Below are 23,017 nucleotides of genomic sequence, written 5' to 3'. Positions count from 1 at the left end.
CCCACCACTCACGCAGCCCGGGCAGCCACTCATCTGTTCTCTGTGCCTTGAGTTTGGCCCCTTCCAGAATATCAGGTAAATGGACCCATACTCCTAGTCTCTGATTCTGTCTTCGCTTAGTGCAACGTGCTTGAGAGGCACCCGTTTTGTTGCATGTAAGATTAGTGCCCCTGACTTTATTTTGCAGTTTATCCACGTGCTAGGCATCCTGTACAATGGCCCCAGGTCAGCCCAGCGCCGGGCACTCACGTCCCATGCAACCCCCTCCCATTGAGTGGCCTGCATGTATGACCTGCACACAGAACGAGGCAGATGTGCTGCATGTCCCCTGCAGGGAGGGGGTACCGGGGGCCCCGGCCTGCCTCCCGACACTCTTTCTTGCCCTCTCACAGACTGCTGCCCCTCTGTGAGGTCCCCGTAGGGCGCAGCCTGTGTGAGTGAGCTGACGGGGCTTGCCAGTAGCCATCTAAGTGATCTTGAAAGTGGACCATCTCTCCATCAGGCTTCAAGATCCCTAGGGTTTTGGCCAACAGTGAGTTGAACCTGCCTCACGGGGGACGAGGAGACAAAGGCACTCATTCACCTCAGCCACAGCCAGATTCCTGGTCCACAGAAGGTATGGAAAAATAGCCTGTTGTTGAATTAAGCCTCTGAGTTCTGGGAGGGGGTAGTTTTCACAGAGCAATAGATAACTAACACGACCCAGTCACCAGTTGAAGGATATCCATTTTAAATATATTTTTTTAAATGTTGATTTATTCTTGAGAGAGAGAGAAAGAGAGAGAGAGTCCAAGTGGTGGAGGGCAGAGAGAGAGGGAGTCATAGAATCTAAAACAGGCTCCAGGCCCTAAGCTGTCAGCACAGAGCCCGATGCGGGGCTTGAACTCATGGACCGCGAGATCATGACCTGAGCTGAAGTTGGACACTTAACTGACTGAGCCACCTGGGCGCACCCCAAGGGGACCCACTGTAGATGATTACCAATAAGCATTGGCACACAGGCATTCACGTGGCCACAGTTTTCTCTGCTGCCCGTACAACCTCTCTCTTTCTCTTGTGTTCTAATGACTCTCTCACCAAGCCTTTCATGTCTCCAAACTCTTTCTGGAATCCCTAATCTTCCCTTTGCTTCTGTGTTTCATTCCAGATACTTCCTGATTTATCTTCCACTTCCCCAGGTTGGTTTATTTTTCGCTTCCTCCAAATGACTGTGTCTAATTAACTTTAAACCCGTCCTCTATTGTACTTAATTTTATGCCTATTTCTCAATTTCAGAATTTCCATTTGACACGTTTTATAGTTTCCCATTTCTGCTGACTCCCTTCTTTTATCTCCTTGGGCAGTGTAAACATACTTTATGTGCTTTTGAACTCCAATCTTTTGGGTCCCCGCAGATGTGCTGCAAATGATTGCTATTTCTGCTTGTTCATTTTTGATCTTGTTTTGTGTCCTCATGTGCTCAGTTGTTTTTGGCTATGTGTTGAATTATTTGAAAAATGGTTTGTTAGATCGTTTTAAAGCCTCAGGTGCTGTAATTGTCCTTTGGGACACACACACACACACACACACACACACACACACACTCTACTTCCCAGGTACAGGTGGGCCCTGTCAGTTCTCGGGGACCTCCATCCAGCATCAGGGATTGAGATGATTCATAGCTACACTGTGACTTCTAGTTGGATCCACTTGACCTTTGGACACTGCAAGGCTCTAGCGCATGGCCTAGGCAGGCCCTGAACTTCATCTGTCCCCACAATCCTTGGAGGTGGTCAGAAGTCTGGCCTGGCTTCTGAGGTGCCTTCTCGGGATGATAAGAATGCCCCGGACATCCCTTAGAGAAAAGGCTAGAATGTAGGCCTCCTTGCCTGGCCTCCATGCAGTCCATACCCCCTTCTTCAGTGTCTTCCCAGGATCTCATTGTCTTAATAGTTTTCTAGCGCCTTTGACCAGATTAAACAACAAAGAAAGTTTGGGCCAGCTTTTCCGCATGTTCTCAGGAAAAGGTTGGCTTTGTATAAGCCGCTATTTTGGATACACACAGGCTAGCCAATTTCTAGATGATGCATTCATGGACAGTCCAATTAAATACTTAAGGCCTGTTTGCTGTTTACCACAACTTCAATATTATTTCCCTTCACACCATTCAGGGATGAGAAGAAAAAGGTATTTTTTTTTAAATTAAAACTATTGTTAAAGCATCCATATCCTACTTTCGTTATGTATAATCTCATTTTATATTGGTTCCCACATACAAGATGCTCTATAATAACAATCTCCGAAAAGTCAACTAACACCGAATGCAACAATCCTTTAACCTAACGAATAAAACGCTACAATATACCCCACAGTAAAGTTTATGATCTATGTTCCAGTTTTTAAGCCTACTTCGTTTTTATGTCTCAAATCCATTCTCCCTAGAAAGTTGATAGAACTTAATACTTTCATCTATTTATGTCTGAGTTTAAAAAGCACTTACCATTTGAGACGGAATTCCCATTTTCAGCCGTGATAGCACTTGAGAGCGAATTAGATAATTGAATTCCATGGTTATTTGCATTTCTATCTTGAGTCTCGGATACAATTTCTGATCTACCAGGATCATCTCGGCCAGTTAGGTTCATGTTAGTCTCAAAACCTAAAATAAATTTCAGAAAGGATTATTTTTTTCTGCTAAAAGGGACTGAATCATTTAATTAAATAGTAGAAGAAAACAATAAAATGTATCCAATGAAACCTTATATGTGAAATGGTAAGTTAATAATCATTGCTAATTAAATTTACGGCCTACAAAATATTCACCGAATTTTGCCACAACACTCTCACACATCATGGGAAATGTTAATTGGTGATAATGAATTTCATATTTTGTTATTTTCAACTGTATCTATACAGAAATTTTGATGCCGTAGTCTAACACCTTGTCACTACAGCCTTGTCTTGAGAACACTATTTCCTACAAGAAGCATGGAAATAAATTCATGATTCAGAAGTTTTCTCAATTATTAAGTTAAGCAGAGCTGAGACAACCCTACAGGTTTGAAAAGATAACAAATACATTTTCAGCATCGTTACAAAATCAGTTATTATCCCTTTAGGTAGATTAAACTCGCAACCCTACTTCTGGATTCTGGATGCTAACATTAGCTGCCTGTTCACCGCTCATCCCCTGGTGGGTGCTCAGAGATCGATGAACATGCAAGCTGTTGTCCAAATTAGGCCAAAGAGCCAAACGAAGATATTTTTAAAAACTATGTAGTAATAATAAAGTAAAGCAGAGCAAGTGCCAGTGTTTGGAGCACTGTCTACTGTGGTATCTTCAGGCAGGGTCTACAAGTCATCAGAGCAGGTCTATCAAGTACACATCTCCTCCCCAACCAATCCTCAAGTCAGGGCCTCCCTCTCGGACTGGCCAGGTGAGCTGGGATTGACTCTTGCTTCTCCGTAGACCTCAAAAAACTCCAGAGTACTGGGGGGCTTTCGTTCACCCCGGGGATGAGCATGATGCTTCCGATCTTTGTCCGCTAGGACACACTGATTCTGACTTACTTCAGGTTAGCCCCTTCACAAGTTTTAGGCTAACAAATTATTCTAAAGGGGTAAAAAGCCTAATTCAGTTTATCATACTTTACATGTGGCAGGATAGCTGATCTCCAGTGAGCCCAAAGGAGGGAGGGAGGGAGGGAAAGAAAAATGGTAGAAGGCCAGCTGTCCAGAGCTGGTGTCTCCAGACTGCACTTGCCATGATCCTTTCTAACTCTTCTGTCTAGATGTGATCTCCCCTTACCCTTGAGCCTTACATTCAAAGGGCGCTCCAGACAACGCATTTATCCAGAGCTCCTTACAGATTCGTGTTTCTGCGCTTCGCCCTATGCACTCCCCGGACATAGAGTGCCCCGTCCTCACCAGTCTTGCCTCTTCCCGCCCATCAGGCAGAGGACCCACAGCGACCTGTCATTTACATGGTGGAGCCTGGCCCCAAAGCGCAGAAAGGAGCCACATCTGCCCAGATGGGAAGGGGTTGAAGATAGCAAATGTTGCATGGACAGAAGGAAGNAGTCCCTGAACCGCTGCACTTAGGGACCAAGTGGAAAGGCTCTGGTCCAGCCAGTGCGCATAAGAACAGTGGTGAACTTGAGGGCCGGGCATTGGAACCATGTGAGGTCTAGACAATGAGCAATTATTGAGCAGGTGCTAAATTAGTATCTAATTCATTCTGTTGGTTCCAGTTTGCCTTTTAAAAAAATCTGGAAGTCAGTAAAACCCGTTCAGATTCAAAGCCGCCTGGGGGGCTCAGTCAGTTAAACGTCTGACTTTGGCTCAGGTCATGATCTCGTGGTCCGTGAGTTCGAGCCCCACGTCGGGCTCTGTGCTGACAGCTCAGGGCCTGGAGCTGCGGATTCTGTGTCTCCCTCTCTCTCTGCCCCTCCCCACTCACGGTCTGTCTCTCAAAAATAAATCAACGTTACAATCTCAAGATGTATTTATCCACCTCTCTTCAAGCCATTTTTGTTCACTCTTTAATTCACTTGCCTATTGAACGCCTACTATGTGACACTCTTCGGAAGCTCCAGATGCAATTATGATGCTCACCTCCCAGTAGGACAACAAGCAAGTAAACAACAAGCAAGTAAACAGCGGCGGCCTCCAGGCTGGGTAGAAGGGGGGCAGCGGGGGTGAGAGTCGCCGTGTTAGGCAGTGCAGCCAGGGACACAGGTCAGGAAGCATATTTCGGGGGTCGCACTGGGGCTCAGAGAAGGAGGGAAAGAAGTGGCTGTGGAGAAGGACGATGTCCCAGGCACGTGAACGCTGGAGGCAGGAGCCATGTGTTGGGTCCTGATGAGCGGGCACGTGGAAACAAGGGGCAGGTGGGGCCGGGCCGGGCATACGGCCTGGGGACCTGGGAGGCCATCACAGGAAGGAGCTTGCCGAGGGTATGAGCTGGGGAGCTCCTCACCGGGTAACTGGGGACAGTCTCCTTCCATCTGGGGGGACAAAGCTCAATCCTCCAAGACACCGTGTAGACTCTTGGTACAAACGCTCGATGCTAGTTTCCCTCATAACTGATTCCCAGCTCATAAAGAATCCATGTGTTTATAGTCAAAACCTCCCATTTTGCTATGAACGTTTTAAAAATACTTCCAATCAGAAGGTTAAACCATAGCCAAGGACTGATCTTAAATTTGTCCTCCACATTAGGCTGGGACCCTTACATTACCAGGAAAATTCTCTTTATAGTTTTACCTTAAAAGGATACAGATGGGTCTGGACAGAAAAGAGGAAGTAAGTCTTTCTTAACATAAAATGCAAGAGCTGATGGCCAATCTGACGATCATTCACCTCGTTCTGACAAGAATTACCATCGCCCGGGGATTTACGGTGAGCCACCCCTCTGCTAGAGGTGACATCTGATTTTGCTCTTGTTTTTCTACCGCTGAACAGCTGTCCCTTTCATGCCTGTGTTTGAGATGAGGTCCCTGAAGCTACGTGCAAACATTTCTCAATCAGTAGGTGTTGCTGCCGGGTTCAGACTGGGGCAGGCGGGCTCCACCATCGACCCACACTCATTCCCATCCTTGGCCCTTCTATGTACAGTCTTCCATCATTTCATTCGCTGATCTGAAGGAGAAGGCAGCTGCTTTTCTGTGGCTTTACTGGATCGCTGTGCCTCCGCGGTAATGAACTGGGAACCATCGGCTGAGTGGTGTATTCTAGCCACTGAAAAAGTTGCGACATCAATATAGATGTCTCCACTTTGGCGTTATCCTTATTCATTAATATTAATTGGGGGGGGTGGTTCTTGGCTTACTAAATTCTGTGTCAGCCTCTGCTCATAAACGCCCTCGCTCCAAGTTAAATCCAGACACGTAGAAACATCTGTGTTCCAACTTGTTCATGCCTGACTCAACTACACTGAGGGTCAGATGCAGAAAGTCTCAACAGTTCAGGTTTGCCGTAAAGGGTCAGTTCAGTGCTCGAGGGGTTATGATGTTCCTCATGGACAGTGTGCCTGTGACCCTGTACTTGGCCAGTGAAGGAATTACAGCAGCAAAAAATCGAGGGCACACTGCCATCAAGCCTGAAGAAGGCTTACTTATAATAGTGCACATACAAGGTCATCCTTTAGGGAGGATTCTAAGAGGAAGCATCCTGAGCAAACCAAGTTGTGAAGCCTGTTCATGCCTCTAAGTGGTGGTCATCAGGGATATGAGAGTGAAGAAAAGTTGGTCACCGTCACACCAAAAGAAAATATCTGAGACTTCAGGAAAGCTAAACAAACCGATACAGGAGTGTGCGCTGCAAAATCCTGTACAACGACGCAAGGTATGTCTGAGTCACTCTCGTATCTGCACGTCTTGTGTAATCAGTGGTTTATGCAGTTTGGTGGCACCTTTGGTTGGCGCCATACCACACAAGTTGATTTGAATCCCTGTGCTGTTTTCTCTCAGCCTGTAAACAGGATTGCCCCGTGACCCCTGTCTGGCGCTGTTGTTACAGGTACGGGAGAAATGAATCACCCTGGGATCTGACTCACAAATAAAGCCTTGGCCTTTCCATTAGGAGATGACGGTTAAACACAAGTATGCAACGTGGACACAGTTGAGTCTTCATCTAGTGGGCGAGTTCTAGCAAATCTCCAGAAAAAAAATTCAGTTTTGCTGGGTTAGTTTTTATTTCACTAAAACATCACACTGTCATCCTTTGAAGACTGGTGTGCAACAGAAGGCGATATTGCCCACCAGGGGGTATTGGGCAAAGTCTGGAGGCATTTCTAGACCTCACGTTGGAGGAGGGGGTGGCTACTGGCATCTGGTGGGTAGAGGCCTGGGATGCTGTGGAGCACCCAGCACTGCACGGCCAGCCCCCGCGATGAGGAAGAGCCATGCCCAGGATGTCCGTGGGGCTGAGGCTGAGAAAGCTTGTTTTAAAAGCTAAGTCAGCGGCGCCTGGGTGGCTCAGTTGGTTAAGTGTCCAACTTCGGCTCAGGTCATGATCTCATGGGTCGTGGGTTTGAGCCCTGCGTTGGGCTCTGTGCTGACAATGCAGAGCTTGGAGCCTGCTTCAGATTCATGTCTCCCTCTCTGTCTGCCCCTCCCCCTCTCATGTTCTGTTTCTCTTTCAAAATAAATGTTAAAATTTTTTTTTAAGAAAGAAAAAATAGAATAAAGAATAAACAAATCACTATGACGAAATTGCTATAGAAACTTTGTTTTCTAAAAGGAAACTACATGTTTTGTAACTAGATGAGCTGACAAACTTACTGACTGAAGAATTCATGTGAATGATTAGGGAGAAATCTCAGGAATGGTTTCTTCTCATTCAGAAGAGGTTACCGGAAACATGAAAAGACTTCCACTGTTACTACACCTTTGAGTCTAATCTCTACTTATTTAAAACTACAAGGTGAAGAAAAGTTCACACTGTGTGAGGTGAACATCTCCGTGTTCAAAGGGCCAGCGCTGGTTGCCTTCCACCTGCTTGTTAACTTGAGAGCTGAGGACAGAGCTTTGGGATACCTGAAATCTATTTCTGCCCCACGATATGCATTCGGGTTTTCACTACTCATCATCACCAACAAAGGCTTTATCATTTCCCACCAGTATGTGAGGTTTATACCTGTTCAGGTTTTTAAAATGTTACTTTATGCGCCTTTACGACCTCTGATGTCAGAAAATCGCAGTGAGTCTTGGTACTTGGACATGGGCAGAGGGTGTCGACCAAGAGTCTCCGCAGTGATGGTCCCGGGCCTCCACTTGCAGAGGCCAAGTTTGAAGCCCAAGCCAGTCGGCCAACGCGTGCACAGTGACGGCTTGCATGAGGCAGCTTTGGTAAATGTCCACCTTGCTTTATTTCCTCATTTTAAATAAATGCGCAGATTCACTCCCTAAATGTTTGTCATTTTTCTTTTCATTAAAATTTTTTAGTGTTTATTTTTGAGAGAGAGGGGAGAAAGGGGGAAGAGGGGGGAGGGAGAGAGAGAGAGAGAGAATGAGTGGGGGACACGCAGAGACAGAAGAAGACATAGAACCCGAAGCAGAATCCAGGCTGTGAGCTGTCACTACAGAGCCCAACATGGGGCTCGAACTCACAGTCCACGAGATCATGACTTGAGTTGAAGTGAGATGCTTAACCGATGCTCCACCCAGGAGACCCATCATGTTTATTCTTTTTGTTAAAAACACTCTCACACTTGTTCCCCGCACCCCACCATGGTATAAGCTTCAATGCCTGGGGAAAAAAAGGCGGTCTGTAAAGTCTTTCTGCTCAGAGAAGGGGGAGAAGTGGATGAGAGGGAGGAGAGAGGAGAGTTGGAGAGGGGAGAAGAGGAGGGGAGGGGGGAGAGGAGAGAGAGAAGAAGGGGGAGGAGGGGAGGGGCAGAGGGAATGGGCATGTTTGCAGCTTATGCACTATCCACAGAATGGGGTCTAGCACCTTCTTAGGTAAGGAAGGGCATAACATAAAGACTGATTTTTTTTTTTATTTTGGGGGAGGGGCAGAGGGAGAAAGAGAGAGTCTTAAGCTCTGTCCATGCTCAGCAGAGAGCCCAACACCAGGCTTGATCCCATGACCCTGGGATCATGACTTGAGCTGAAACCAAGAGTCAGACCCTCAACCAACTGAGCCATCCAGGCGCCCCAAGACTGTAACTTTTAAATGTTATCAAACTAGCGAAAATGTGTCCAGCGGGGCGAAGCTGGAGGAGAGGCCAGAGACACGGGCACAGAGCATTTAGACCTGGGCCGGGGCAGAAGGACCGCTGGTCAGGGAGGTCCGAGCTGAGGACCCTTGAAGCCGAAGGACCACAGTAAATCAGCGCCAGTGGGGTGAGTGGACGGGGCAAGTTTGGGGCTGTGCACGTTGACCTTCAAGGGACAGCCACATGCACAAGGCTTAAATGGAGTGGCAATGATTCGAAGCAACGCATTGATGAGGACTGAGAAGAGTGTGTGGGAGACAATCTGGCATCCCTCTGCAGGGAGGGTCTCTTACAGGGGAGCGACGCCCCCCAAGATGGGCAGCAGAAGGTGAGGCCCGGTGACGGTGGACACACGCAGGCAGGTGTGGGCCGGGAGGTGGGGTGAGGGGGCAGAGGGGGGTGGAGGGCACCCATGCCTCGGAAAGGTCGCACAGAAGGAGTAAGGAATGAGCCACTGCATGCTTCTTTAAGAAGAATGCTGAAGCACATCATTTCGCTTGGTTACCTGAACTTGAGATAATTTTAGAGTGTATTTTGGAAACACAGGAGACAGGATCCAGGTTTCAGTAATGCAGGAGAGAAAAACAAACTATAGCTGTTTGACTGATTTAATACCAAGAGCGCTATGCAAGGCAGAAAAAATGTGAAAATACATTTTAAACTCATTACTCATGCTGGCTCGAATTCATTCCGCAACTCTATAGGAAAATTCCTCTTCTAGAAGGGCTATGCGGGAAGGGAATGTCCTTGTTTTTTCCTCGTTGGCATTCAGGAGAGGCACCAACGCCGAGAGACGTGGCTGGCATAGTCTTGCTACTTCTCAAGTTCTCGTTCCTAAAATGTAGGAGTTACGGCTGGACGGTGCTTACAGATACACCGAGATGGTGTGTGATTAAACCTGGGTGGGATCACTTAGCCCAAGTCGGCATCTAGTTTGTGTTACAAGGAACAATGTCTCCTACGTCTCCGATTTTGCTAAAATCTTAGAGGAAGAAATACACATAAGGGTTTAGTGCTCCCAACTTGCCCTGAATTCTGCTCTAACAAGTTTCTAGGGAATGAATTAAATTCTAAAAAAAAAAAAAAATGATATGCATGATAGAGCAACCCAAACATACGGCTTATTGCCTCAGAGAAAGACAAATGTCAAGTGTAAGGATTCCCATAGACAGTGTCTGATCCTCACCCCAAATAGGCAGACAGACCTCACGTGCAGGCTTGCGGCACCGACACAAGATGGGAGCAGCCTGGGGTCTTCCTACAGGGTGTGTGTCCGCACACGCTCAGGGGTGCACACTCTGTCTCTGCAGCTTTGGAACGGCCCAGGTCTAAGGGCCCCTAAGCCATGTGGACATGACTTTATCGTCCCTTTGCTAATAGTTGCAGAAAGGTATCAAGGGAGGGCTGCAGTGTCTACCAGTATCAGGGCATTGGAGACACCAGACTCCCACGCGATTACCCTTGGGACACATCAGTGTCCCACAATCTGGTTGTGTTTCCAGAGGAACTTGATTGCTTAGGAAACAGAAAAAAAAATAGAGCACCGTAGCTGTCGCAGAGGCTGCACGGGTTGAGAAAACGTAATTACCCAACCCTACTGACCTTAAAAGGCTCACTCTCGCCCCCAGCACGCCTTCCTACTTTCCAACAACCCTCATGAGTTGATCGCGACTCTTGAGTAGATCAAAATTCCCCCCTGAACTTGGGTTTTAAGCATTCTTCTGAGGCAGGAAGTGCCATAGACACTGACCCTCCGGGCTAAGTAGGGTGGAATGGAAACGCCTCCTTGTCCCCTACCCCTAACTCCTGCCACCCTCACCCCTGCTAAGTGCAACGAGCGGGTTGTGCTAGAAAACACCAACTGAGTCAGGAAATGAAGTGATATCTTCAACAACATATGTGCTGAGCCGGGGAAGAATAGTAAAGCTAAAAAATGCCTGTCAGTATAAATAGGGCTTTTAGAACCCAGAAATGCACAGAAAATTATGTCGTGCCAATTTTCCTTTAAATTTAACTAACTGGATCCTCCTGTGCTCATCCATTCGTTCTGTCGCTGCCATAACGGGAAACGCATCACACCAATCCCTTCCCCTTCCGTGTGCTCGGGCAGCTCGCCTCTCCTATAATTAGCTGAATATGCAACATCTAAACAACACGCTGGCCTGGCCCGGGGACCATGCCTCATGTACAGTTTCATAGGTCATGCGGTTATTTATATTGCTGTTATTTTTACATTTCCTGAGTGCCANTGGTGCATTGGTTTAGGTAAATGGTTCTCCCTCACTTTCCCCAGAAGGCAAAGGTGAGAAGGAAAATATTCTGCTCTTTTATCGGGAACAGGTAATATTTGTGACGGATGTTACGGATGGTGAGCTCATGGTGCCCAGCGTCTGCAACGCCACACAGAAGAGCCCCCTCGCACTCGACCGGCTCCCGTGTCCTCTCTTCTGCCGTCTCCCTGGATCTCATAGGGCCTGAGAGGGCATTTATTTATTTAATTTTCATGAGAATTGAGTCTATTTTGTCTCTTGGTATTTGGTCACTTTTACATATGGCTGGTAATAGAGCCCTTCTTGGATTTTTAATCGATACTCTGCTTTAAGAATAAGCTCTTTGGGGGCACCTGGGTGGCTCAGTAGGTTAAATGTCTGACTCTTGATTGTGGCTCAGGTCATGATCTCACGGTTTGTGGGATCACGCCCCACATCAGGCTCTGTGCCGACAGCGTGGAGCCTGCTTAGGATTCTCTGTCTCTCTTTCTCTGCCCCTTTTCCGCTTGCTCTCTGTCTCTCTCTTTCAAAATAAATAAGTAAAAACAAGTTTATTTAAAAAAAAGGGTAACTACTTTGGTCCTTAAGAATAATACAATCTATGTGCCTCCATTTCAGGGACACTGGATCCCAGTCCAATCTTACCGTAATGTTGCAGAGCCACCCCTGATCTCCATCTAATAGATCTGAGCACACCTAGTGGTTTACTGATCCATATATGTGTCATACAGGACAGGAAAGCTCTAGTTGTGGACATGAATTTCAATGGTGTGATTGCAGCAGGTGAGAGAGAACGAGTAAAATCAGCAGAAGTAAAAAAAAAAAAAAGAGCAGGGGCGCCTGGGTGGCTCAGTCAGGTAACTGTCTGACTTCAGCTCAGGTCATGATCTCACCGTCCGTGGGTTTGAGCCCCACATCGGGCCCTGTGCCAACAGCTTGGAGTCTGGAGTCTGCTTCGGATTCTGTGTCTCCTTCTCTCTCAGCCCTTCCCCCACTTGTGCTCTCTCTCTATCATAAATAAAACATTAAAATATTTAAATAAAAAAAAACATAGCAGTGATGTATACTGAGCCTTTTCAAAATCCTTACTTAGGAGTAATCACAACATTTGCCCACCTCGACTACTTAAACCCAAAGGCCACAGGCCAACATCAACCGAATAAGCACAGACCATTTACCTTAAGCCTGTTGTGTCCACATCTAACCAAGAAGAAATTGTACAGGTCTGGAGCCAGGACACCCACGGAGGGCAGTGTGCATGGGGACCCCACAGGCCCCGGCCAACAGTCATTTCCAACTGGCACAGAGATATTTCAATATTTTAACAACAGTATAGTGAACTCTGCTGCTCTCAGCCCCACCTGCTCACATGGGCTGGTGATCACCAGGCCTTCGGTAAGAAGTCACAAATATCCGTGTCGATTTCAATGCTTGTCAAAATTCTTAAAAACATTTTTTAAAATGTTTATTCTTGAGAGAGAGAGAGAGAGAGCAGGAAACGGGCAGAGAGAGAGGGAGACACAGAATCTGAAGCAGGCTCCAGGCTCTGAGCTGTCAGCACAGAGCCCGAAGTGCGGCTCGAACCCACAAACTGTGAGATCATAACCTGAGTGGAAGTCAGATGCTCAACTGACTGAGCCACCCAGGTGCCCCTCGTCAAAATTCTTGGCAAGCCCCAGGGACTGTTTCTTTGGTGGCCCCCGTGACTGTGCCCTTTACCAAAGGTAGGCTGGCTGGCACTGCTAATTCCTTGGGCCTCTAAAGTCATATGTGCCGGTGCGTGGATTTCCCTTGAGCCGCTACAGTGACACGTCGCAGTGTAGATGCCAGTTTCTCAGAGGGAGGGGCGCTGGGACCCTGCAGGGCAAGGCTGAACCTATGTCTCAGATGGGTTCTCTTTTCATCCGGGACGCAATGGCCAGTGGGGAGGTGGGATTCCCCTACCAGATGCCCCACAACTGAGCATTTCTCATTAATCGCTGCTGAAATTGTGTTTACATGTACATGAATATAGAAAAATCAGAGAGAGAGACATCTATCCTACTCACACGGCCTGGTGCAGGTACCCCCAAACCTAACTTGATGACGTCACCATGTCTGGGTCTAAAACCTTGTGATCATGGTGCAGGACAGAGCACAGACTGGCCGCTGGCATGAGTGCCGGAGTCCGCCTGCCCTAGAACTCTCTCTTCTCATGTTTGGTCTGACCCCCCCCCCCTTCTAGACCCGTGTTCCAAAGAACATATTTACAGGTTGTGAAATCAATTTAGGGTCACGGGAAGCAGCTAAAAAGGAAGGAGAATAAAACGAACTGAATAAAAATGCCACATTTCACACACATGGAGGGTAAGCAGTGTTTTGTGAAACTCAGACAGTGTCTTCACGCAAACAATTTCTCACCACCTTGATCTACTGGATCTGTGAGGTTTCCCTGCTGCGAGCTGCTCCTCCTGAATAGTCTGCGCATGTTATTTGAAAAATCCCTACAACTTAGTACGATGTTTGCTGCAAAAGAGATCCTCAATGCGTTCTTCTAAATGAAAAAAAAAATTTTTCAGGCAAATGTAATACAAATTATTATTGCCAGTTTAATCATCTTGCCTGGTGTTAGTGTCTATTTTTTTTTTTTTTTAGTCCTGAAAAGAGCTGCACATTTGGGGGCCATGTCGTAGAATTGTTTTGTTATCTGAAAAAAAAAGGGGGCATTTCTCTTAAAATCATTACGAAGGGTGCCTAGGATGGATTCAGGTCTCACAGCAATGTAAATGCTCTCTGATTAGCAGCTGGGCCACATCGCTGGGTTTTCCAATGATCATCAGATTAGAAAGACATTTTTATGATCCCTCATCACCCAGTGTCTCCGTGTCGTGTTGCCTTTTAGCCTCTGTAAATTAGACGTGATTTCAAGGCTTGGTAAATGAACGGATACCCCTGCACACCGCAACTGCACCAGTGAAATTAATGTTAACAGTTAGAGTTTTACTGTCTTGTATGACACCTGAGTGATTCGATCAGCCTCTAGTTGGGCTGAGGTTTACGTGGGGGAGATGAGGGGTGGCCAGAAGGCACTCGAACAGCAGGGTAAGCCTGGAGTGTGAGCCGATGTCTCTGAAATGGAGCATCGGAGATTTTGTTTTTCCTAAGGACTGCAGTAGTTATTTTTAAAGCAGTTTACCTATTAAAAAATCCAACAAGGACTTGGTTACTAGATATACGTAAAGGTAGCTAAGTACTGAGAGATGGAATAGTCAGTAAAAGTCTCGTGAAAATAAAACACATAGAAAATACTCTTTTGCTCCACAGTCTGTTGGGGCTGGGCGCTGGCCGAGTGCCTAAGAAAGGACTTCTGAGCTGGAAGAACTCCTCCCCCACCCCCGCACTGAATCAGTTGTTCCTCCTTCGCTATGTCCCCTCCGTTTTGCTGTGAAAGCCCGCCTGGCTCTGTCCGACTGGTGGTCTAACCTGAGAACGTGGTTGAGCAAACGGAGCTCCAATGAAAGGATGTGACGTCAGAAGGTGAGCTAAAACCTGGGAGCTTTGGTTCACTCTTTGGGAACATGGAAATGCCTTTTTGGGGATCCTAGCTTCCCCCTGATGCTTTGTCTCGTCTTCTTTCTCGGACTTGCTTCTTCCTGAGTGTCCATCTTTCCACATCAAAGAATAAGAAGGCCAAAATCCAAATCCAGCACGTGCCTGGGAATCCCCCCCACGTACCCATCATGTACATGGCAGTTCTTCCATGCTATAAAAGGAATTTTTCCTTTGTGAAATTCGGTGTGACGATGAGCTAGACTTCTCAGTGTGAGGAAGCTCTCTTCCAGGTTTTTCAGCAACCCTGGGGAAGGCACCAGTTCTCGGACATCGTGGTCCAGTGCGTGTTTCACTGCAAACCTGTGTAAGGTGAGAGCGAGCTCACGCCTGCCATTGTCTGGGCCCTTCATACTTGAGGACCTCGTTACCTGAGTGGGGAGCGAAAGAAACAAGGTTGCTGTCTGCTGTCTTACTGCAATTCCCACAGTGACTGCACGTGTACAGTGTATGGGTGCGAGCAGTACAGGTTTCCAGGAGGAACCGGGAGAAAGGTGGACGTAAATCCAGTACTAACAGAAAAACCCTGTGAAGCTCCTCACATGGTGGATGCCAGGTGACCGTTGTGGACCCAAGGGACCGAGCGCTGGATAAAGCGATATTGGACCGAGCTGGCTTTCAAGTAGTGTGAGATTTTTCTAGGCTAACCTGAGGATTAATCACAAAAATGATTCAAGTCGGCGGGAAGGACCAGAACACTGGTAGGCAATTAAGAAATAGGTTTTCCTCTGCCAATACTCTTAAGGAGAGAGAGAGACCATGGCGCCAATCCAGCCCGTCTTTAGGAAAACATTCCACGCACCATGTCGCTTTTAAGCGTTTCTTCACAGAAGGAAGAAAACCCCAGGATGTTGTATTATGTGGCAATAATGAGATGCAGATTGTCAGGAAGGTCTTTATTAACTTGCTTAAGGAGAGCTGCTGAGAGCCTTCGAAGATAAAGCACTGGGCTTCTCTCTGGAGCCCCCCGTGGGAGTTTAATTCACAATCCAGTAGAGAGAGCCCCGAAACACAATAGCTGCTTGCTTTAACGGGTTGATAGCATGAAAAATATTTACTGGTTATGAAAGATAATCCACTTCTGAAAAGACTGCCTCTTTTTTTTTTTCCCCTTCAGAATTCCAGGTACGGTAGATTCTTCTCCCGCTGACAGTGCCTCACAGAACATCCCAGTGGTGATGGCTCCTTGGCTGCCTGTGGCTCATTTCAGAAATGACAAGCCCTTTATGCAAGATGCATATCTCCGGGAAGACTGGCATGCTTGTGGCTATAGACCCACAGCCAGTATGTTCAGGTAATTTCCCAAGATAATTCCCACTCCTCAAAGGTAACTTATCCCCCAGGGTGATCTACATATTTAATTGCCACACCTCTCTTCTTGGTTTTGCTACTGGGCTTTGAAGGATAATGAAACACCATGGTCTGGTGAGCATACGGCGGTCATGAGATGTGTAAGCTTAATATTTTCCCAACAAATCCTCACTGAGGGGCACTGACTGGAGGCCCGACGCTGGTTTTTTTGTCCAGACCTATTTCCAACATAGGGCCATTACCTACTCTCTTTCTAGATTGACATAATTCAGAAACTAATGAATCCTGTTGTCTTGCTTGTTTTCGTTTTTAGTCTAGAATGGCACCAAGGGAATGATGGAGGGTGTGGTGTCATGGTGGCGGCTGAAAAATCACTGAAAAGGAAAAGTATCCCCGTATCTTTTCCTGCTCATGAGTTTATGTGTAACTTCAGGAAGGAATTAGCCTCTCAGACAGGGACTCTGTGTCATTTAAAAATCTCAATTGTTTTTGGAGACGGACAATGGCCTGGTAGAACAAAAATAGCATTTTCTCCCTGGTGTCAGAGACAGGAGCCTTGCTTGATTCCTGACTCTGGGGCCTGTTAGTTTCTGTGATTATGGGAGAAGAGACTCCTTGTGCTCGGGGCCACAGGAAAGAACCATCCACCAACATCGGCTGTTAATATTATTAGCAGAATGCCAATGACAGATGTCCCATAGCATTTGTATTTCCAGTTATATGAGGTCACGTGTGCATACCTAGAACTGCTATGGTCTCTCTGGCTCATTTCCCTCCCTGGCCCTTTGCTCTCTGTGGGGAAGACCCTAAGAGTCCCTGATGAACTGCCTCGTGACCAAGAGAAACAACAGACACCATTCGGGACCTTGTCATGGAATTTCCAGGTAGAAAGCCCATCCTGCCTCCGTCCCATGCCAGGCAACTAGTGCTTGCTACTCTCCGTCTGTATTTTATTTGCCCTTCACAACTGTGGTCCGATGGGACCATGTACCCCAAGCTCACATGTCTCCTCCGGGTCCTCAGGCTGCCACGCCTACTCCCCTACTTGTGCACCTGGGGAGCTCCGTCCTTCCGCACTGGGTACCGCTCTCCCTGTTCGCCGGGCAGCCTTGGGATGAGGCCGTCCCAGCCTCTCCAGCAGCCACTCACCGAGCACACTGTGTGAGCACATCCCGGGCAGTGGCCCTCTGCTCTCCCAGGCCACTGACGTGTGGTGGGACTCTGAGGAAGTCCACGATGCCTCTTCACCAAACAAGGTGCGAGCTTGACACTGGGGCTCAAGGGCCACTTGGAGCTCAATCATAGACCCACCAACGGTTTATGATCTCCGGCTAAAGCCTCTCTCTTCTACTAGACTTTGACTTATGGAATTGGATGGGCCTGGCTGCCTCCGACAGTCGGTGAGAGGGCGGGGGCCAGATTTCTCCATTTCTTGATTCCCGGTAGCAAGTCCTATGCTTCCATTAAGTAAATGGGTTAGGGAATTAGCTCTACAAGTTAATGCAAGTCCGTTACGGGCCCCTGTTTGCACAATTTCCCTGTGTGAATTCTTCGGCATTTATAAAGAGAAGGTGCTATAAATTGTGGGAAGAACGCCACAAACATTCATAACACATATTAGGCATATTTTAAGTGTCCAATTGATACAGAGGACAAAGAGCTTTGTGCTCTTCACACAGATGAGTTTGCCGACCGATCACTTTATTATACTTGAAAGCTTATTTTTAAGCGGTGGTGAGCCAAGTATTAGCTGGGAAATTAGAAACACTGCAAACATGTCCCAAATACAGAGGCTCCCTGTTCCTGTGGAAGGGCCAAGAACTTAGTTAAAAACATCCTTTTCTCACAGAGAGGTGTCTTCTTCTTTGGTCAAAGCTCGGCTTGCTGGCCCCGGGAGAAATCTAGACAGCGCATCCTTGCCTCATATCCACTCAGTGAGAAATGTAGGACTTGCTTCTCGGGGATGCTCAGCTCATCTTTTGAAAGGACTTACTCATTTGGAAAATCAGGGACATTTAGTGTTGTCTCCAGATGGTTCCAGAACGCGGAGGAATGCCTCGTTTCACAGGAAGGAGACTCTTACTTGAGGCAGGAATGCAGACAGCAACACATCAGTAAACTATGTGCTTGTCTGTCCACACCCTTCATGACTTTCAGGATGCTTCAGGCCACTCCCCTGCCCCCAGTAAATCACCACGGAGAGAAAGCGTGCAGGGAGAGAGGAAGGCGAACGGCCCTGAGCAGGACGATGCTAGAAGAGTCTGTGTAGACACAGGAAGCCTAGTGGATGCCAAGCCCTGCACCCCGTCATGGGAGGCGGAGATGTGCATAAGGCACTTCCCTTTCTGATGGTTGTCACTCATCAGAGTGCGTCAGAGATGAAATGGAGAGTGTCCCAACTTGGGCTTCAGACACAAGAGAATGACACCATCCTTGAGCAAGTCACAGATTTCCAATAGGAGTTTCATGAATTTCAGGGATTTTAAAGCATTCTTCTTGTTACTAAACAATGAATAAGTAACAGTACCTAACTTGGCATAGAAACATCTAAACCTCATAAAATATTGATTTCAGAAGCAACTGTAGGATGTCTTTAGGAAGTTGGTCTTTCACTGTTAGTCTGGATATAATATTCAGAGACCCACACCTGTGTGTGTGTGTGTGTGTGTGTGTGTGTGTTGGTAGAAGGGTCTCCTTGGGCCAGCTGCCCACCTCAGGGGTTTCCCTCCAGCCCCTGTGGAAGATCCCAGGGGCCAGTGTACTTCGGGTGGAAAGCTAACCCCAAAGAATTTTGTTTCTATCATTAAAACTGATGCCCAGCTTTCCAGAAACAGGTCTCTTCTCTTAGGAGCAGTGGGCTCACGTCAGTGAAGACTAAAATGGATCGACTGGTCTGTACTAATCAAAGTGACTTAAGAATCCATCTTTCATTTTTTCTGAAGGACTTTCTAGATTAAACCATCTATTTTTTTCTATAGGACTTCAATAATAAAATATTTATCAATATTTATTGATAAATTGATTTGACATCGGAATGTACCTCAAAATAATCCAGTAGTGATGGAGGGGCCCCGGACAGGATGAGAGAGGAAGACTGACCATGGAGGGAGTTCATTCATCCGTTCCCTCTACTTCTGCATCTGCTTGCTCTGTTCCATAAGGCCAACTTTAACATGAGCTCCTTTCAAACAAATGGCCCAATGGGATAAAATATTAAATGACGAAATTTCAGCTAAAACTCTGAAAAATTCAAATTACTCTTACTCAGAATGTTTATGTGGTAAAATAAAGTATTTGAGATGAACAGTGATTTCCATTTGGCTGAGGTGATTCTCTTTAAGTGAAATTGCCTCAAGGGCTAGGTCTCTTGAATGCATTTATACGTCAAGCTGCTTTTTTTCAGGCAGGTTTTGTGCCGAATAGGTATTTAATAAACACCTAATATATGCAAAGAGATGTACATTTTTCGTTGTCCTTTACATCATTTTTGACTACCTATTTATACCGTATAAACTATGGCTGTGCTGTAGCATAAGCAATAAAACAATTCTTGTAAAAACAGTCTGCAAACCAGGCTCTTTCTTAATTCAGCCTGGCCCTCCTCCTTTCTTCTCCAGATGCGCTACATTTTTGCCCAAGTCTTATCATCCTGGTCTTTTCCCGGGTGGAGAGAACAGCATGCTCATTTTAGTTCATGTTCTAGATAATCTCCGCGGGTCGCTGGGACGCCAGTTGGCACGATGGAGCACCCTAGTGGCCTACACAAGCCAGTGACTCTCTCCCTTCATTTCAGTTAGGTCTCGTGATTTTTGAAACTGAGCAACTAGAAATACCTGGCACAATACTGTTAGTCATATAATGACATCAGGTGAAAGCCGTTTGGGGAGCAAATGGGATCGTTGCGTCTAGAAAGGCACAGATAATTAAACAGCCAGTCATTCGCGACATTAGGGGCCAAGGGGCCCACATGCAGTATTCCAAAATCGTATGTGCACCCCCCAGTCGCCGTCAAGTCCATGTTTGCATTGTTAACTTTACGTAGCTGTTTTCTCTACCCCAACCTGCCGCGCCTCAGATAAGCAAATGTGACCTTGTAAAAGCTTGTTTTTGTCCCTTTTCTGCTGTCCTAGGCGCCACCGTGCAGGTAGGTAAGAGAACAGAAGCATGTGCTCAAGTCATGCGGACGTTTCTCACAGAAGGGTGGTGCGGAGCAAGGGGGTTGCTCTCTGTGCCTTAAGGTTCCCTTCTGTGAAATGGGGATAATAGCAGACAGCTCTTCGTCTCCAGAGAATTAACTGGGTTATTCAAACGGTAACTGCATGGCAAGTGCTACAACCACTCGCCGCTAATATTATGCCTCTCGGGCTGCGGGCACACGGCCCTCCGCATCCTTCCGTCTGGACGTGCACCCTGGACTCTTAGCATCTGAGTGACTTTGCACACCTCAGACCGCACGCCCACAAGTCAACAGAAAATGAACTGTTTTGAGGAAGATCAGATTTGTGAAATCCTACATCGAAGGCCACAGAGCGGTGACGGAGCAGAATTACACGCCAAAGGACTTCATTGCTACACACGACTCATTGTACTTTATATTTTAACTGGAGATGCCCATAGCAGGGTACTAATGATGCCTAATGTAATCTCCTCAAGGTCACTTTCCACGGAAGCGAGGGGAATACCTTCAATGCTTCTGCAAAATCGGCAGAACAATTTCCCCAGACCACAACCGCAAGACATGAGCGTAATTAACTCAGGCGCCTTGAGGGCGAATTAGCCACCCACTGGATTATTTGGTAAGAAAGCCATTTCAGGTGAAAATAAGAATATCTTTAAGTATAAAGAGGGTAAAGGAGAAGACTTAAAACGTTAAAGGGAAGAAGTCCCAAGACTATAGTAAATCATCAATAACAGCCTTTCAATTCATTCAGAAGAAAATGGATTACTGACTTCGGGATCAAATCGTGTAAACCTTAACCATCACATAGCAGCTCCCGTGATTCCTGCCCGTTTGAAGACCTTTTTTCTCTTCCACATCTTATCTTTAGTCCCTTTGATTCTGAAAGAATAGCCTGTAGGATCCCACGAGAAGACGTCATGCAAATGTGCAAAGCTGTTCCCCACATCACAGACCATCAAGAATCACCTGGGTCTCATCTGTGTAGTTGAAACTTCTAGAATCTGGTGGGGCGGGGGGTGGGAGGATGACCTGGTCTCATGTAGCTAATTTTTCAGTTATGAAAGCTACGGTGCTTACAGAGGCTGTGAATTCATGTATGTGTGAGAAAGTCCTAAGTGGCTCAAGCCAACTTTTTTTTTTTCAAATTAAGAGTGTTTTGTAAAAGCCCCTAGTAGAAAATAGATATTTTGTAATTTTAGACTTGCACTAAGTGTTGTCCTTGAGGTTTTGATATGTGTTCTCAAATATCAGTTCATACCACCGCAGGGAAATATAATTAGCAAAGTCACACACCACACCAGGAGGCCTCACTATACCTCTCACTATGCTGAGTCCTCAGTTCAGAGATTTCCCGATGACGAAGTGTGTCTAGAATTCCATTCAGTTCACCTTCCTGAATAAAGTCAAGAAGTCACCCAATTCCTAACTCCAGTATGAGGTTTTAATTAACTTTTAGTTCTAAAAGCAAATATTAATTTGTTCATTTAATGCTTTGCTCTTCGATTCCAACTTTGTTCCTTTGAATACAATATATGACTTGTGAAATTCAAACATTCTTCTACCTACAAGGACAATTTCATTTTTAAATGGGCCTATCCTTAAATTGTTAGCAAAACAAACAATCAGCGTATTTGTGTGAAGAATGAAAAGGGAGTAAGTTATTTAGTCATTTGCCAAGTGTTCTTACCTTGATCTACTTCTCACTTACTCCAATTGCTTTCTAGATTTTGTAAAGTTTTTGTAATTTTCCTGAACAGAAAAGTAACTTTCCTAATCAAATGATGAAAGCTAACGTATTTGTATATTTTCTTTTGGAGAGAACAGGTTCATGAGTCCATAAAGTGTTACATCAGAAGTCAACATTTTATTTCCAGTCCTACCACTTGACCTTAGAAGGCATGTAACCTCTTCACCGTGAAGTTTCCCATCTCAGACTGTAAAGCCAGGATATTAGTCATTTGCCCTTTACCTGGAGAGGTGGGTATTGACGGCGTCAGGACTAACGGAACCTGTTAGAACTTCCTTAGACAGAAGATATTAATGTATTGCCTCCTTAAGATACAGAACACTGGGAAACATTTGGGTTTTGTATAAAAGCCCTAGAATGCTTTCTGGAAGATGAATACATTATCTGTGATGATTATGAGAATCTGTGCCGTGGCACCTGGGTGGCTCAGGCAGTCAAACGTCCAACTTTCGACTTGGGCTCAGGTCACGATCTCGGGGATAGTGGGCTGGAGCCTCACATCGGGCTCTGCACTGACAGCGCGGGGCCTGTCTGGGAATCTCTCTCTACCTTTTTCTGTCTCTCGAAATAAATAAACTTAAAAAAAGAGAGAGAGGGAATCTTTGCCAAAATAGCACCTTTGTCACATAGGCAACCTCTGAATGAGGTAGCATGTGGTTAGCAAAATTTTTCGTTTCCGCTAGACATCTTCTGCTTTCACAGGGTACAAAATTCATGCTTTTTTATACAGTCACCAGCCTCCGGCTGCAACAGCCCGGTGTTGTGCGCACGTGAGCGGACCTTCGGTGCACAGCAGCCTCAGGCCGAGTCAGTCAGGGAGGAGATACAGGTGCTAACAGAACTGCCCTAAAATGTCCCTTGGGTGGTATCGATCCTAAGAAAACTCATTCATCCGAAGCAATATAAAGGTGAGCAGTATGACGTCTGAGGTTGTGCACGCACGGGTAAGCCGGCCGCGCCCGGGGTGGAGAGCTGACTCAGCCAGGACACAGGCGATCGTGGCGCACCGCGAGGGGAGCAGGGATTGGCACGTTAGAGAAAAGAGCAACAGCTCAAGTTCAGTGTTGCTCTAACCCTCCGAAGCCACGAGAGTTTGCCGAGCCCAGTCTCAGGGCCACGGAGTTTGGAATCATGAGCCTTCAGGTGCGGACTGGAAACAGTCACGGACTTGACCGCATTGGCTGCATAGGCATCGGCAAGTGGGCGCCTGCTTGGACGGCCGC

The 23,017-nt window shown here is 46.6% G+C and overlaps 1 protein-coding gene across 1 annotated transcript in view; it reads right to left on the bottom strand.

Moving 5' to 3' along the window:
- The window catches only part of MYO16 (myosin XVI), a 461,549-nt gene that overhangs the window by 41,704 nt on the left and 396,828 nt on the right, over positions 1–23,017 (bottom strand). The window contains exons 32-36 of the mRNA XM_077754002.1: positions 16,913–17,024; positions 14,683–14,859; positions 4,803–4,985; positions 4,594–4,652; positions 2,480–2,638 (exon numbers count right to left, since the gene is read on the bottom strand). Coding sequence (XP_077610128.1) covers positions 2,480–2,638; positions 4,594–4,652; positions 4,803–4,985; positions 14,683–14,859; positions 16,913–17,024 — 690 coding nt within the window. The remainder of the gene's footprint in view (positions 1–2,479; positions 2,639–4,593; positions 4,653–4,802; positions 4,986–14,682; positions 14,860–16,912; positions 17,025–23,017) is intronic.

Source organism: Crocuta crocuta, unplaced genomic scaffold, assembly GCF_008692635.1.
Source record: "Crocuta crocuta isolate KB4526 unplaced genomic scaffold, BGI_CrCroc_1.0 scaffold31, whole genome shotgun sequence".
NCBI lineage: Eukaryota > Metazoa > Chordata > Mammalia > Carnivora > Hyaenidae > Crocuta > Crocuta crocuta.
This window is presented reverse-complemented; position numbering and strand designations above follow the sequence as displayed.